The sequence below is a fragment of the Halichoerus grypus genome, chromosome 8, assembly GCF_964656455.1.
Source record: "Halichoerus grypus chromosome 8, mHalGry1.hap1.1, whole genome shotgun sequence".
Lineage (NCBI taxonomy): Eukaryota > Metazoa > Chordata > Mammalia > Carnivora > Phocidae > Halichoerus > Halichoerus grypus.
The window spans coordinates 50,927,052-50,944,453 of NC_135719.1; the positions used below are offsets into that span (position 1 = coordinate 50,927,052).

The 17,402-nt window shown below is 41.6% G+C and overlaps 1 protein-coding gene across 6 annotated transcripts in view; it reads right to left on the minus strand.

Annotated features, from left to right (window-relative positions):
* Positions 1 to 6,329, minus strand: part of LACTB (lactamase beta) — a 49,064-nt gene extending 42,735 nt beyond the window's left edge. For 4 of the 6 annotated variants that reach the window (XM_078079247.1, XM_078079246.1, XM_036081130.2 and 1 more), the window contains exons 1-5: positions 5,904 to 6,326; positions 5,425 to 5,491; positions 3,771 to 3,961; positions 2,919 to 3,270; positions 1,364 to 1,529 (exon numbers count right to left, since the gene is read on the minus strand). In XM_078079247.1, coding sequence (XP_077935373.1) covers positions 1,364 to 1,529; positions 2,919 to 3,270; positions 3,771 to 3,961; positions 5,425 to 5,491; positions 5,904 to 6,266 — 1,139 coding nt within the window. In that variant the 5' untranslated portion in view covers positions 6,267 to 6,326. Of the gene's footprint in view, positions 1 to 1,363; positions 1,530 to 2,918; positions 3,271 to 3,770; positions 3,962 to 5,424; positions 5,492 to 5,903 lie in introns of all 6 variants that reach the window. The other 2 variants (XM_036081131.2, XM_078079248.1) reach the window with 2 other exon arrangements.
* Between the last annotated feature and the right edge of the window lie 11,073 nt (positions 6,330 to 17,402).

Genomic DNA, 17,402 nt, shown 5'->3' on the forward strand with positions numbered 1-17,402 from the left:
GCAACCTCTGGTATTTGTCAATTTTTCTTATGCTTTCCAGTAGAATGTAATGTTGGACCTAAAAATAATAAACACTAATTGAGATGGTTGAGAACTACAGGCCATTTTAAAATTAAAATTCGTTGCTTGCTGCTAACCTAATTTCTTTTAGGTCCCAAAAAACTCCTTCAGGCTGATTTGCAATGCATATTTAATCCTTTTAAATAAACTGGTAATTTAAAAATAGTAATTTAACTAAATATAACAGAAGACTGAACAAAACTAACGGGGATAAGAAGATAAAGCTAAAATAATCCCACCATTATATTTCAAGTACCATTAAGCCATTTGCAAAGCATGTACTAAGAAAAATATGCAAAGTAAAAGTAACAGTTGATTTGTTAAATGCCTTACCTTTCTAGTGAAACAAATAATAATGAGTAAAATGGAAAACATAACCATATAACTCATAATTGTCATTAGTCTCAAAATTCTCTCCCAATGCCCGTTTTACAAATCACTAGAAAAAATTATGATAAAATTTTAGTTTGATATATTTCAATGAAATGACTCAAACTTTTACAGGGGGAAAACCTAGCAGGTACCACTTCAACAAAGCAATTAAATCACCACCACAAGTAATGGGACAAATCGACTTCATGTGACTTCTGAGAGACATTACAACTAAATGTACTGTATGATCCTGGACTAGATCCTGAAGCAGAAAAAATTTTTCCTTTTCTTTTGCTATAAAGGACATTATTGGAGGAACTGGTAAATTTGAAGAGGGTCTGTAGATTTGATATAAGTATTGTGCTGATACTAGTTTCCTGAATGTCCTTATTTTTAAAAAACACACATTTAATTATTTATGGGTAAAGGGGTACCATGTCTGCAACTTATGTCCAAATGGTTGAGAAAAAAAATAACAGAGAAAGCAAATGTGGTAAAACAATAACATTTGGGGAATCTGGGTGAAGGCTATATGGGAATTCTTTGTATTTAGTCTTATAATTTATCTTTAAGTATTAAATCATTTCAAAATTAAAAAAAAGTTAAAAATAATAAAAAAACAAAGTATTAGCTACAATATAAATAAAGGGATGATGGAAGAGCAAATTATAGATACCCATGATAGGAGCAATTCTGGTTTAACTATGCATGAGTTTAAATTATTATTGCTGTCTTTCATCCAAGGATCCTGGAGTGCTTTGTAAATACATTCAATTCCCCTTACTTTATAGATGGGAAAAACAGACATGTAGGAAAGCTCTCAAAATGTGGCAAGTGTAATTTTGGAATGGAGACAAGGAAAGTTTGACTTTTAATGTACAACACAGTGTTAAAATGTGATATGGCGAGACACACCAAAGGTATCATTTACCTTGCTCTATTGTAAATCACTGGCTCATTTTCTTCCTGCACAGTTGTCAGCATATCCAAGTCATGGAATATTTTCTGCATATAGTCCAAATATTTATATCCTGAAGCTCTTTCTACTATGGCTGCCAGTAGGGTATAGCCAAAAGTTGAATACAAAAACTGACTACCTTGAGACATCATTGCAAAGGAGGGGAAGAAAAGAAAATGCTTCATTATTATTTAAAAACATGCAAAATATTTCCCACTGAAAACTGACATACCTTTACCTTTTCACTTCAGCATTTAGAAACAGATCATGGATGATATATTAATAAATTTAGTCAACTTTGCAATGGCCCTGCTTATTCCATTATTTAAAGATGATCAGAATGTGAATCTACTCCTTTCCATAATAATGAAATAAGCAAATAAACCCTACCTCAAAACTAAATTAAAATCCTTCAAACTGGTACCAAAAGAGGAAGGGAAAGAAAAGCAAATTTGATTTCTTGAGTTAATGGTCTTGTTCTTAATATATCTAATACCCAATGTGTAAGGCATAAATTAGTTGTGCACATTCCTATTTTAAAAAAGTGTATGTAGGTAGAAAAACTGTTTCAAATATATATTAAAATACAAATACATATTCAAATATAGGTACTATTTCAAATACATACCTGTATATCATTTGGGATTCTGGAAACACAGAGTATATGATGTGTACTAATAACTGGAACCTTATATTTTAAGACAAAATCCATAAATATATTTCTTTGCCCTTATTAATTTTATCTATTATCTACTCATGGTAAAAAACAACTTTTAAGGGGCGCCTGGGTGGCTCAGTTGGTTAAGCGACTGCCTTCGGCTCAGGTCATGATCCTGGAGTCCCGGGATCGAGTCCCACATCAGGCTCCCTGCTCGGCGGGGAGTCTGCTTCTCCCTCTGACCCTCCCCCTTCTCATGTGCTCGCTCTCTCTCATTCTCTCTCTCTCAAATAAATAAATAAAATCTTTAAAAAAAAAAAAAAAACTTTTAAAAATGAAAATGGAATACAAGTACATAAACCTATGGTAAATTGAAAGATATTAAGTGGTTTTGGTAGCCATCATACCAAAAAAATATGTTTAAAAAATATTTTTCTAGATCAGCTTTTTGGCAAATAAATGAATGAAAACCAATTTCTTTAAGGAATGAAGGCACAAAATAAGTTGAGCAATTTAAATACTAAATTAAACACTAAATACTGGCATATTAGCAATATTTTATCATGCCCTCTTTGGTCCAGATTTTATCTGAAGAACAATTATTACAACATTTCTCCATAATTTTCCACAAATAACTTGATCCGGAAAATCCACTAGATGAATGATGAGGCTAAATCTAAACAACTGGCTACCTGGATGCTAGGCTTCTTCAAAAACTACAGACAAGAAGGCACACATGGGACTGACAACAGAACCCATGCCACAAGCATCAACCACATTCAATGCCCTCAGACTGGGATCATTTCAGATTTTCTGAAAATTAATACTTCAATAATGATGACTTTGTTAAGAGAAGGAATTAACACTCACCAGGTTTAAAAAACAAAGGGTCATTTTTAAATAATCTTAGTGACTCAATTGAATTCTCAAACTTTTCTTTCAAATACAATTCGCCTTGTTCAAAATCATTCTTTTTCTTGCCAGGTTTTAAGTTCCGGCCTTTGGCATCAGTATCTTGCTCTATCTTAGCTTTAACAAAGTCACTCTTTTCATTACTTTTGCCTCCTTTTTCTTTGAACTCTTTTTCTTGGTCAGATTCCATTATCCCTTTCATCATCTTCAAGGCTTTGTAAGCTTTCTCTTCTTTCACCTTTTTCATGTCTTTTTCATAATGACGAATTCCACTTAAATGGGAAATCAGTAATCTTGTTGTGACAGAAACCTAATTGTAAAAACATGGAAATTCAATTACAATATTAAACTTTATAGTAAAAAGTTAGTAGGGGCGCCTGGGTGGCTCAGTAGGTTAAGCATCTGCTTTCAGCTCAGGTCATGATCCTCCAGTCCTGGGGTGGAGCCCCATGTCAGGCTCCCTGCTCAGCAGGAGTCTGCTTCTCCTTCTCTCTCTGCCCCTCCCTCCCTGCTTGTGCTCACTCTCTCTCTCTCTCAAATAAATAAAATCTTAAAAAAAATTAAAATAAAAAATTAGTTGCGTTGGAATAATGTCTCAGTAATATTTTCCATTTTAAACTGCTGCTGAAAAACATGTCACGTACACATCTTCAGCTTTAAGTTTCAGAGAAATACCCAATCGATTATCACTTGAATTTTAAAAAACCCCTTGAATCCATTAACAACAGTTAAAGACAAACCAAAGAATCTTATGAAACCTTTTAAACCATTTAACATGCTGTTAGTAGAATGAACTGTGAGTTTCGTTACCTTTTCACCTTCATATTCTTTTTCTGGGAATTCAGGAACATAATGTTGTACTGGAATATCAAGATCCAGTTTTCCAGCTTCCCACAGTTTGGCAAGAGCAACCATGGTGAGGCTTTTGCTGATACTGGCAATTCTCATAACCGTCTCTGGCTTGCATGGTACACGGTTCTCAACATCAGCATAACCTAAGCCTTTAGTGAAAGAAAAGCAAAAAATTACTAATAACAAGCTTCATGGTCAAAGGAGTCTTTAAAAACTGAAATAAAACTATCTTAGAACATCCCATGTGTTTGTCGAAAGGAAAAGATATTACACTTTTAATTAAGAGTGGATGAGAGTCTTAGTAACACTGACAACAGTAAGCCTAACAACTTAATCTTTTAACTAAATCAAAATTGCACTCTGTGCACAATAATAATTTTCTATTGGTTCAGATACTAATTTTTCTTAGTTTATCCAGACAATTTAGTTATCCCACATTTTACGTAAGTTATTTTATGTTCTTTAAAGAAAACATCATTATTCTTCAGATTATATTTACTCTTGATTCTTGAGTTTCCACTAGATTCCTTAAAATAACCACCCAATAAAAGTTAATGTGAAAAAGTGTCCTGCACACCCAATCTAGGTAATCATCAGTTTACCTCAGCTGCAAACCAGAAAAAAAAAGTACTATTAATTCAAAGTTCCTAGAGAACTTTTTAAGTCTGGTTTCATCTTCTGGAGGCTGAAAGTGTGAAAACCTAAGCGATAAGAACTGAGATCTAAAAAGAACGAAAAGGCATACAATGATTGCTTTTAAACTGTAAATATAGATTATGCTGAAAAATATTTGCAGAAAAACAAAGCCCTCACCTGTAAAGCTGACATTTACATAGTTTTTGATTACAGTTATTTTTCATAAATTGGGTATACTTGGGGGAAGAATCATTTTTCTTTAAATTCAAAACCTTATTGCTCCCATCAACTTCTTTTAAAGGTACTAATTCCTTTAAATGATGCCTGAAACATTTCCTAAAAGTAGGGCTCCTAAAAACCTGGGATGACCAGTTGGACCAATTTGTGTGCAATGGGTAAGTAAATCAAATTATAAAATATGATTTGATAAAGTTATCATAAAATGATTAGAAATCTCTTTCCCAAAGCTTCTAACTTTTGGTATGAAAAAAATTAATGACACCTCTGCCCGGTAAAAAAAAAAAAAAAAAAAAGTAATAAAGGAGATCGTAAACTCATTAAGACAAGGAACCATGAATGGCCCTAGTTCTTGGTACTGTGCATTTAACAGATAGGGGACTCAGTAACTTGTTAATTAAATTGTTAATTAAAAAAGAAAACAAACTTCTGACGTTTTATCTAGTAGTAAGGGTTATCTACAAATATGCAGGTAACAGATTGTTCTATATACAACTTTCAGAACAATAAATCCAGTCCTTAGAAACAAGCCATCTTGAAGACTCCAAGAGTCCCATTTAAATCTTGCTGTTTACAGAAAGCCCGATTCTTTATTCTGTTAGACATGTTTTCTCTACAATACGTACGGCTTTACGAAAACTGAACATTTCAGGGGATCCACTCCTAGTGGTAAAACATCAAAATTTCATTCATCAACTGGCATAAAAGAAGCCAGTAAATAACACTTTTCTGAGCCCACCTTCTGACCAGACTTCTTTTCCATCTACAGAGACTCCAACCACTATGCCGGGGGCGCCCACCTCATCCTAAGAACGGAGGGAAAGGACAGACAGTTCAAAGACAAGCCGAAATGCCCCGCCCAGCGCGCAGCGCGTGGCTCTGGGGCCTCCCGCCCCTCCGCCGGGCCCCGCCCCCTCGGCTGCGCCAGGCCCGGCACTAACGGTGAGGGGCGTGCCCGGTCTGCACTGAGGGCGAAGGGGAGGTGCCCGAGGCGCGCGGTGTGACCTCCGCCCCGACTTGGGCAACCCGCAGGAGCTTCTGACCGTGGCCGGGCGGTCGGGGAACGGGAAGTCCTTCTCGGAAGCCGGCCGCGGGCATCCCACCGCCTGGGGTGGGGTCCGCTCGGGCCCGGGAGATGACCACCAAGTGGCCCCATTCCGAGGGGACGCGGGCAGTGGGGCGCCAGGTTCCCGGCCGCCTACGCCCCCGTCTCCGCACCTTGATCCGGTGCAGCAGGTCGCGGCTGCTGTCGATGGCTCTGGCGAAGCGCCGGGAGGGGGGCGGCATCGGGGTCTGTGCAGACCACGGAGCCAGGGGCTGCTCCTGCGGCGGCAGCTGTTCGGCCTGGGGCGACGCCTCGGGGTCGGGGGCCGCTGGGGGCTGCGCGGGTCCCGCGCCCCTCAGGCCGTCCGCCAGCTTCACCCCGAGTGCCAGCCCCAGCCCCAGCCCGAGACCCCCGACCCAGCCAGGGCCGAGCGGCGGCAGGGCGGCGCGCTGGTGGGCCCCGCGCCCTCCGCGGCCCCAGGCCCAGCCCCCGGGGTTCGCGGCCCGGGTCATCACGGCTGACAGGAGCCGGTACATGGCGTCTGCCGCGAGCCGGCAGCCTCAGAGCTCGCACAGGCCGGGCGGGCGGTGGAGGCGCGGGGAGGGGAGGGGAGTAGATGGAAGGGAGTGGGCGGTGACCGCGCGCAGACCTTAGCAGTCGACGCCGGATGCCGGAGCATCGATCTCATCGAGCCCTTCCTCTTCTCTCTTTCTTTCCTTGCCTTGTCTCATTCTTGATGTTCATTCATCTTACCCCGCACCGCTTTTCTCCCCTCTGCCTCTCCTCCGATCAAGTGTCACCTCCTCAAAGAAGGCTTCCCAGTTGCCATCCCAATGGGAGTACTCGCCACACCTTTTTGACCCGCCAATGCGCACACCTCCTTTTTTTTTTTTTAAGATTTTTTTATTAATTTGACAGAGAGAGACAGCGAGAGCAGGAACACAATTAGGGGGAGTGGGAGAGGGAGAAGCAGGCCTCCCGCCGAGCAGGGAGCCCGATGCGGGGCTCGATTCCAGGACGCTGGGATCATGACCTGAGCCACCCAGGCGCCCCCGCACACCTCCTCAGTAACACTTTAACACTTCGTTTCATTGAACTTACCTGATTCCTTACCAGACTGTGCCCTCCTTAGAGAGCCGTGACTTTTACTTTTGGATCCTCAGCTCTTGGAACAGCACTGGCACACAGCAGCCGCTGAGCATCTCCTTTTCCCCTAGAACTCTCATCTTGCCATCTCCTTTCCTTATGCCTCATTTCAGCTCCTTCCATTTCCCTAAGGCCCTTTTAAAATCTCTCACTTCTGGAGGTCCAGTGCCACACCACATCGAACATTAAGGTATATGCAGACTTATATTAAAAACAATTTTTTTTTTGCTGTAAACATTTAAAAATTTTTTTGCACTTGAAAATTTTTAATCCAAAAGTAATTAATATAGTTTATAATTAGCTGATTTCTGACATCTGTAGACGATCAGAGATTCTTGTGAAATAAGAAACCTAACCTCGGGGCGCCTGGGTGGCTCAGTTGTTAAGCGTCTGCCTTTGGCTCAGGTCATGATCTCAGTGAGGTCCTTGGATCGAGCCCCGCATCAGGCTCCCTGCTCGGCGGGAAGTCTGCTTCACCTTCTCCCATTCCCCCTGCTTGTGTTCCCTCTCTTGCTGTGTCTCTCTCTGTCAAATAAATAAATAAAATCTTAAAAAAAAAAAAAAGAAAGAAACCTAACCTCAAATTGCTACAAAATGTAAAATGTGTACAATCCTAACTGAACAATTAATGGCAATGTTAATTTTGAAGATAGACATCATTCCAATTTTACAACATATATACATACATATATATACATACATATACATACATATATATGTATATATATATATATATATACATATATATATGGAGATTTTTGAAAGCTTCTAGCCCTTAAGTACAAGAGCAATACACCCAATGTATAAAATGACCCTGTCTTTCCTTGCAGGTGGAATATATACATAGAGAGTTCACAGATTTGAATTGACAAGATATTGTCAGGAGAAGAAGCTGTAAACATCTTGAGTTAATAATTGTTTAATTATTTAAAAGGCAATAATGGTAACCACACCTAGTTGGGAGGTACTGGGGCTAAATAATTATAAGGTGTTCGGGCTGCTAACAAAGCCACCAATCGGAAGAGATCAGGGTATCCTAAGATTCAGGGGTTTGGCACTGAAACTCACAGAGGTTTCTGGAGCACCACTTGCAGTTAGAGTGGACAGGTGCATTCTATCAAGATGGTATTGTTGGTTCCCATCTGGGGAGCCCCACTACTCCAAGCTCATGACAGCAAGAGGAAAGTGTAAAAGACATAGCTAGTGGTGGTTACAATGAGTGCTCACTTTATCATTCTTTTAAAAATTGTACATATATATTTTATGTACTCTTCTGTACCTCTCCTTGGATGAAAAAATGGAACAGAAGCACAGAGCCATGCAGAGAGCAAAAACCAAGTTTCTGGTGGACTTCCACCAGTTTGGAAGCAGGCAGAGGCCACCTGAAGTATGGCTTCTGTGAAGGTAACAGAATAAATGTTCTCCATGCAAGCCAAGTACCTAGGAGGCAACCAAACCAACCAGCCGGCAGGTGTATTGGCTGGCTCTTTACTAGGACCATGGGGCAGGAGCCCAGAACTCCACTATTTTAGCTTGCTCTGGACTGGGAGTCACAGAAACCAGACAGAAGAAAAGTAAACAACTACACAGGGAGGGGAAGGGGAAGAAAGGAAGAGAGGAAAAGGACAAGAAAGAAAAGGATGAAGGAAAATATTTCTAAGAAATACTGGCAACAAAATAATCAAAAAGTGAAATCATGGGCAACACTCTTGGGTCCCCTCCCTCTTCGGGAACTTTGTACTGTCAATAAACTTTGCTTTGCTGTCCACCAAAAAACAAACAAACAAACAAAAAAAGTGAAATCACCTCAAACAAATGAAAGCAGTAGAACAATCTATAGGAAAAGAGAAAAGAGGCCATTCTCTGGCTTAAAAAGAAAACAACCCCCCCCCCAAAACACAGTGGGTTGACAGAAAACAAAATATGTGTTTTTTTCAAAGAATCCTCAGAGAAATGAAGGCATAATAGTCACAAAACAAACCAGGGATTATGAAAAAAATAGGAATAAATGAAACAACATAAAGATGTAAAAAAGAATTTATCAGAAATTGTGGAAATAAAACATCATGAGAGATTTAAAAAGAGTATCTTTTCTGAAATTGGAGGTATGAATTGGTGGGCTGTCTCTATCTGAGGTCAGCTTTCGTTTTCCCTTAATGTTTACTTTTGCAGGCTAACCTTCTCCAGCTCCTCTAATCATTCTTCATATCTCAAGGTTTCCAGGCCCCAGATTGGCTCTAAGAACTAGACAGACACAGTGCTTGAGGGTCCACCAGTAAAGTGAGCCCATCACCTCCTCTCCTCTGGACAGTTAGCATTTTTACCAGTTGAATCACAACATTGGTTCATAATGAATATGTGGTCAGCAATCAAGTCTTTTTCTTTTTACATAAACAATATAGTCAAACCCAGCTTCCCTTCCAGATCATGTATTTGCAAGATTGATTAACCTTTCTCCTACCTGTTTTGGCTTAGTATTTCCATTGGTATTATTATTATTGTTGTTGTTTTAGAGAGAGAGAGTGATATTTTAGAGAGAGAGCTCAGGTGCACTGGGGAGGAGCAGAGAGAGAGAGGAAGAGAGAGAATCCTTAAGCAGGCTCCACGTGCCCCCCGCGGAGCCCGACATGGGGCTCAATCTCATGACCCTGAGATCAGGAGCTGAGCTGAAATCAAGAGTTGGACACTTAACTGACTGAGCTACCCAGGCTCCATTGGTATTATTTTTAACCTAAATTCTGACATAGTCTATATTGTAAACCTTTTAACTTTCATATCATCTGCAAACAACATGTCTTGTTCGTATATGTCTTGTTCAAATATGGAATATATCTTGTCTTGTTCAAATACGGAATATGACTGGACCTCCTATAGAACCTATTGTACAGCAATAGAAACTTTTCTCCAGAGGATCAGAGATCCAGTAGCCAGTCCTCTTGAATTGGTTGTTCAAACAGGAGCCCATCATTGCCATCTGTGACAAGCTAGTGCATGATGTCCTGAAAGTACTTCCGTTTCCTCTCCTGTTTTCCTCTTCAGAATGTTTCCCATTGTACTTTTAATCTCAGATTCATTAAAGGCTTTCACAGAACCCTACTCTTAAATCATCCAACACATATATATGGATATCTGCTCTTTTTCAGACAAAGTTGGTGCTGAGGTTACAATGCTTACTCAAAAAAGACACATGCCGAGCCCTGCTAGAGATTATGAGGCTGGAGGGTAATATATTCATAAATCCTGTAAACGCACAAGTAAAATGTAAAATTCCAGCTGTAATAAGTGCTGTGAAGGAGAGATGCATCATGTGTTGAGAAGTTATGATGGTGAGATTTGATCTAGTCCGGAAGATTAGAGAAGGTTTTTCTATTGAGGTAAAATTAGATCTAAGACCTTAAGGATAAATGGGAATTAACTGGGTCGGAGTACAGACAGATAGAGAGAGGAAGTGTTCCATGCAGAGGAATCAGCAAGAACAAAGAACCTGCAGTAGGAGGGAGGAGGTTTCATTCAAGGAGCTAAAAGAGGCCATGGTGGCTGCCACGGAGAACAAGGGGGAGTGGAGTGATAGATGAAGCTGAGAACTGACATTCAGGACCTTATCTCCCTCTTCTATTTCTTTGGACAAAAGAATACTCTCCTAGAGCTGCTTCCTGCCACAAGTCCTATTCTACTATATCTCAGTATAGTATAAACTATACATACCTAGTATTATTTGTTTTCTTGGGATAATCTCAAAATTACTTCATCATTCATACTCTGTGCTTTGGTGTGGAGATATCAGAGGTCATAAATATTACTGTTAAAAACTTTCCTGCCCTCCCTTCCAACCACAAGAATTCAGAGCACTTCCTCTTTCGTGTTGCGACATTCTTTGTTACATTTGTTGCTCCATACTTTTAATGTTTTGTTTGGGTGGTTTATTCTTTTATCCCTTAAAATTTAGTTGAGGGTACACTGACTTTGGATGGCAGCTTGGGAGTGTCTATTAATTGTTGAAGAAATACTTGTAACGTATGGCCCGGCAATACCATTTTTAGGTTATATACTCCAGAGCTGTGATTTTCAAAGTATGGCACTTGGACCATCATCATTTGCATGACCCGAGTACTTGCTAGAAATGCAAATGTTCAGGTTTTGCCCAGACCTACTAAATCAGACACTCTAAGAGGGGTACCCAGCAATCTGTGATTTTTTTTTTAGAGAGAGAGAGAGAGAGTGCTCAGTGGGGAGTCTGCTCAGGATTCTCTCTCTCCCTCGACCTCTGCCCCTACCCGGTTGCTCGCTCACTCGTGCACACGTTCAATCTCTCTTAAATAAATGAATAAATCTTTAAAAAAAAAAAAAGGGCAATATGAGAAATCCTTGTGGTGATGGAACTTTTCTCTATCTTGACTGTATCAATTGTCAGTATCCTGGTTGTGATATACTATAGTTTTGCAAGATGTTACCATGGGGAAACTGGGAAAAGGGTATACAAGATCCACCTTATTTCTTGGAACTGGGTGTGAATCTACAATTATCTCAAAATTTAAAAAAGCTTATTTAAAAATAAAAGATGTATTATGAACCAGTATGAATATCCTGAAACTGAAATAGAGTCATGTGTATCCCCTACTTAAATGCTTTAAAGCTCCCTTTACCAATAGCAGAAAGTCCACACTCCCGTGGTTCGTCATGAGGGAGAATAACCTATTGAGAAAAACTTTCTTTTTTTTTTCCTTTTTGGAACTGGATTCACCACAAAGGAATGAACCACATCTCCTTTCTTGCCAAGAGGGCAGCCAGGCCTCAGAATCCTGAAGGTCTGGGCTTTCCTTACCCCCCAGGGGGTAGTTAACAAGTGCAGGTGGTTGTTGGAGAGGTCTCAACTCACCCAAGTATATACAGAAGGTTTTGTCTTTCCCAGCTATCTACTTTGCTGGGCCAAATCCCTTTCCAACTGGGTAGAAAGGAACTTTAGTGACATCTCTATCTTGTCCAAAATCTTTTCAGCTACGTTTGCTATGAAAGTAATGTAATATCAAGGAAATATTCAGTTGCTCTAGGTACTATTTCCTTTGCCAAGTGTGATTCAACGCCCTCTCTCCAGGAGCTGGGCAGGCTGCCTCTTGCATGAAGGCCATGGCAGGGGTTGAAAGGGGGCTTCTGCTTGCTTGCTTTCACCTTCCTTTCCCTTCCTTCCGGTCCCTTGCCCTCACACTCACCACCAGGAGCAGTTGTGGGGACAGTGAGCCCACAGGAGAATAGTGGTTGGTGCAAGTTCCGAGTGTGGCCCTGGGTCTGGGCCATGCAGCCGGCAGAGCCTTAGAGAGCCTGCCCCTAGAAGGCATGGTTGCCTGGGTACATGGAGTACGAGCCTCCCAAACCCGTGGCCAAGCTCAGGGAAGACCTCCCAGGACTATGTTGGGTACTGATAGGGTTAAGTGTCCAGAGAGGATTCCCACCTGCAAGTAGCCTCCACAGACCTGGGGACCCCCACAGAGCCCACACCAGCAACAGCCATAGACAGAGGACCAGCAACACGACCCCACAACTTTCTGGGGTTCTTGTTTAATACTAAGGAGGTATAAGGAGTCCCTTCCCTACAAAGAAGGTCAATATAGTGCTTTTTACCAACCTTGATGGGTGGAGCTTCCATTGAATTTGATTTGATTTATGCAAATGAAAAGATAAGGTGTTATTTGCATCTTCAGCCCCATGGACACTGCCATTTTTTTTAAAAGACTTTATTTATTTACTTGAGAGAGAGAGAGAGAGAGAGAGAGAGAAGGGGCACGCACAGGCCAGGGCTGGAGGGTGGGAGGGGCAAAGGGAGAGGGAGAAGCAGACTCCCTGCTGAGCAGGACCCTGGGATCATGACCTGAGCCAAAGGCAGATGCTTAACCGACTGAGCCACCCAGGCGGCCCAGACACTGCCATTTTTATTGAATAAACAAATGAGCGGAATAATACATTTTTGTTACATTCTTCAGCCCTGAATCAAGGTGTAGTGGATATTTGTCATTCCTTTGGGCCCCTTCAAAACACTTCCTTTCTTTGAGAAAATTTCTTATCTTATGAAGGCTACCTCCCTAAGGAATAACAACAGTAATAGCAAAAGCTCACATAGTGCTATCCTGTGCCAGGCACAGGTCTAAGCTCGTTACACGTCATTTCATTTAAACGTCATGCCAACTCTCGAGGCCGCTGGTGTTCTTATCCCTGCCATCTTGGACAGGAGGAAATAGAGGTACAGGGAAGTGAAGTAATTTGCCCGAAGCCTCACAGCGGGTAGGTGGTGGTGTCAGGAATTTATTCTCCTAGTTTCCCTTCACTTGGTGGCAGGTGCGTGAAGAAGCCTCCGCCAATCAGAGGTGCCCACTTTAGGAAGCTGGTAATGCCATCAAGGGCGCTTCCTGGGCAGCAGTGACAGGGATTCTCGTCCCGCACCAGCACCTAGGGGGGCGGCAGGACTGCCCCACTGCAGGCCTGGGCGGGGCTCCAGGCTGCGCGGCGGCTCTCAATCTCCCAGCCTCAGGGAGTGCCCCCCAGTTAACAACTCCATGCGTGTCTCCTGCACATCTGCTGTCAGGCATAATTAAAAATAGCGCCCTTTCCCTCTCAAATGGGGCGCGAAAATATATAGTCATCCCACCCAGTATGTTTCAGTAAATTCCTTTCCACTTGAATGGGCTCTAGGGGTCCTTGTAATTGGCAGCTAACATTATGCCCCCTCCTTTCCCACCTTCCTCATCTCCCACTTCTCACCAGGACTCTTGCCTCAGTTCTCTGAAAACAGGCTGCTGGATGCCTCCAGGCCTTTGCACAGACTTTTCTTCCTGGAATGTTCTCATCTCCAGTGTTCCCCCGGCAAACCCCGCCCTGGAGGATGTTAGCACTCCCTTCCTGCCTCCATCTTGCCCTATAGTCCCCTCTTGTGGCACTTAGCCCTGTGGTACAACTTGACCTAACTTTTTGGATTTGCCAATGATCTGTGAGTTCCTTCAGAGTCCAGACTGTTTCATCTGGGTTTAGCCCTAGTGCATGGCACATGGTAAGCTTTCAACAAGTATGTATTGAAAACTTTATATGAATGAATGGAAAACTGTACTTAATATAGAAAAATAGTTGCAGTCTGCTACTAGAGTTTCATTTTCTGAAGGTTTTCACTTGTCAGTCTTGATTTTGAGCTTGAGAGAATCCTACTAGAGCACTGGAAAATGGAATTCATATTGGGAGAAGACCTCAATAGCACTGGGCTATCTCACCCCCTTAGGGAGGAGAGCTCACCATTATTAGACTTTATTATGTGCTGACTACTTCATACACATTTGTTCACTTAATAGTGGGCATATCTCCCAGACAAGTAAGAAAACTGAGGCTAAGGAGGGCTAAGTCTTACAGAAATAAAGTCAAATGGAAGAACTGGAATTAGGGTTTGCTCCAGGGTCCACCCATTTCCTTGCTTTGCTCCTGGGGATTTGTACAAAGTGATTCAGGCAAGGGAGTATGCATTTGACATGAAGACTTACAGGGAAGGAAGGGCCACAACCTCCTACATCCTCCATTCCCTGTCCAACATTTCTGCATACTGTCTTTTCAGCCTGTTTCTTTGGCTCTGTCTTCAAATGGAGACAAAACAGCCTGTGGTATTACTGTAGGATTGCAAAGCTGAAAGGCATATTAGACATTATCTAGTATGGTGGTTTTCATGGGATGGGGCATTGGGAAAGGCACTGAGCTATTTTTTTTTTTTTTTTTGCTTATCCTAATTGGAGGAAGGGAAAAGGGGTCCCTGACGTTCAGTAGAAGGGGGCCCAGGATGATTTTGAAAGCCCTTCAACCTGTGGGAGAGTTGTGCTGGCAAAGATTTCCTCCCTGACCAAACTCTGGCCGGCCTCCTCTGAGCCCTCTTCTTGACTTGGCCTCAACCTTGGCTGTAAAAAATGCGAACCAACACTAACAGTTTCTAAGGTGCCTGCCTGACAAAATTCAAGGCTGCCAAAAGCATTTATGGTTTGTTTCAGTCAACACCTGAAAACAGGCCATCTGTCTCCCAGTTTCTGTGGGTGGGTAGGAACCTAACTTCACACGGACAAACAACCTCACGCAGGTTTTAGTAGTTTTCCCTTCCCTGATTCTGTTCATTCTGCCCCCTTGCTGCTCCCTCATTCTTCCTTTAAAACACTCCCATCACCTCTGCACAAATCAGAAATTTGAATTTCCCCCACGGTCGGTAGTTCCTGAAGAAAATCTGTTTTCACCACTTTCACTGACTCCCTGCTATGTTTATCTTTGACACTGCACAGTGGATTGTTCAACCCCAAATACTACCCTTCAAAAACAGAGATCCTTGTTTTCAAAGCAAGGTCTTATGGGTGTGTTCACTTTGTGAGAATTCATTGAGATGTATACTCCTAATTTGTGCATGTTTCTGTTTGCATTTTATATTTTAATGTAAAAGTTCATGTATGAAAAAATAAGAACCTGAAAAAAATGATAATGAAGGATAAGTTAAGAAATAATCATTGAGGGGTGCCTGGATGGCTCAGTCAGTTGAGCGGCTGCCTTCAGCTCGTGTCATGATCCCAGGGTCCTGGGATCGAGACCCACATTGGGCTCCCTGCTCAGCAGGAGCCTGCTTCTCCCTCTCCCTCTGCTGCTCCCCCTGCTTGTGCTCTTGCTCTCTCTCTCTCAAATAAATAAATAAAATCTCTAAAAAAAAAAAGGAATAATCATTGAAATAGTGTCAAGTGGAGAAAGTAAAACATTCTGATTTTCAGTGGCAAAAACACAAACATGTATAAAGACATGAGAACATGGAGGAAGAGGAATTTGTATGATTATAGGATTTTTTTTTTTTAAAGATTTTATTTATTTATTTGACAGAGAGAGGCACAACGAGAGAGGGAACACAAGCAGGGGGAGTGGGAGAGGGAGAAGCAGGCTTCCTGCCGAGCAGGGAGCCCGATGTGGGGCTCGATGTGGGGCTCGATCCCAGGACCCTAGATCATGACCTGAGCCGAAGGCGGATGCTTAAAGACTGAGCCACCCAGGCGCCCTGATTATAGGGGTTTTTAAAAGTATGCTCTTTAACTGTGTACCGACAGAACTCTTTGTTGAGATATACTTGAAATATAATCAACGATATGTATTTAAAGTATACACTTTGATAAGTTTTGACATACATATATACCTGTGAAACCATGACCACAATCAAGATAATGAACATATCCATCATCCTCTTTATAATCCTTTCCTCCCTTCCTACTTATTCCCCTATCCACTCCCCAAATAATTATTGATCTGTTTTCTGTCACTACAGATTAGTTTGCATTTTTTAGAATTTTATATATATGAAATAATACAGTACATATATGCTCTTTTTTGGGACTTATCTTCTTTTATTCAGCACAATTATTTTGAAAGTAATACATGCTAATTCATGTATTAATAGTTCCTTCCCTTTTACTGATAGGTGGCATTGCATTGTATGGATACACCACAATTTGTTTATGTACTTATCGGTTGATAGACCTTTTTTTTTTTAAAGATTTTATTTATTTATTTGACAGAAAGAGACACAGCGAGAGAGGGAACACAAGCAGGAGGAGTGTGAGAGGGAGAAGCAGGCTTCCTGCGGAGCAGGGAGCCCGATGTGGGACTCGATCCCAGGACCCTGGGATCACGACCTGAGCCGAAGGCAGACGCTTAACGACTGAGCCACCCAGGCACCCCATGGGTTGATAGACCTTTGAGTTGTTTCCAGTTTTTGATTACTACCACTAAAGCTGCTATGAGCCTTCATATACAAGTTTTTGCGTGAACATAGGGTTTCATTTCTCTTGGGCATATACCTAGAAGTGGAATTGCTATGTCATATGGTAACTGTATATTTAATCTTTTGAGAATCTGCCAGATTGTTTCTCAAAGCAGCTGCATTGTTTCACTGTCTCGCCGGCACTGTATAAGAGTCCCAATTTCTCCATATTCCTACCAACGCTGTCTTTTTGATAACAGCCATCCTTGCAGGTGGAAAGCGGTACCTGATATGGCTCTGCTTTCATTTCTCTGATGGCGGATGATGTTGAGGTTATTGGTCATTTGTACATCTTTTTTGGAGAAATGTCTATTCAGATCCTTTGCTTATTTATATGGGCAAACATTCTTGAAATGGCAAAATTAGGGAAATGGAGAACAGATTCGTGGTTACAAGAGATTAGGGACTGGGGCAGGAGGAGGAGAGAAGGGAGGTGGGTGTATTTATAAAAAGGCAACTTGAAGAATATTGGTAATGATGGAATTGTTCTTTATCTTGAATGTGGTGGATACATGAACCTACACATGGGATTAAAGTACATAGAGCTAAATACACACGCACACACGCGCGTGCAGCGCACACACACACACACACCCAAATGAGTATAAGTAAAACTGGGGAACCTGATTTGGATTGGTGGATTGCAGTTCTATCAATATCCTGGTTGTGATATTCTACTATAGTTTTGCAAGATGTTAACATTGGGAGAAACTGGGTAAAGGGT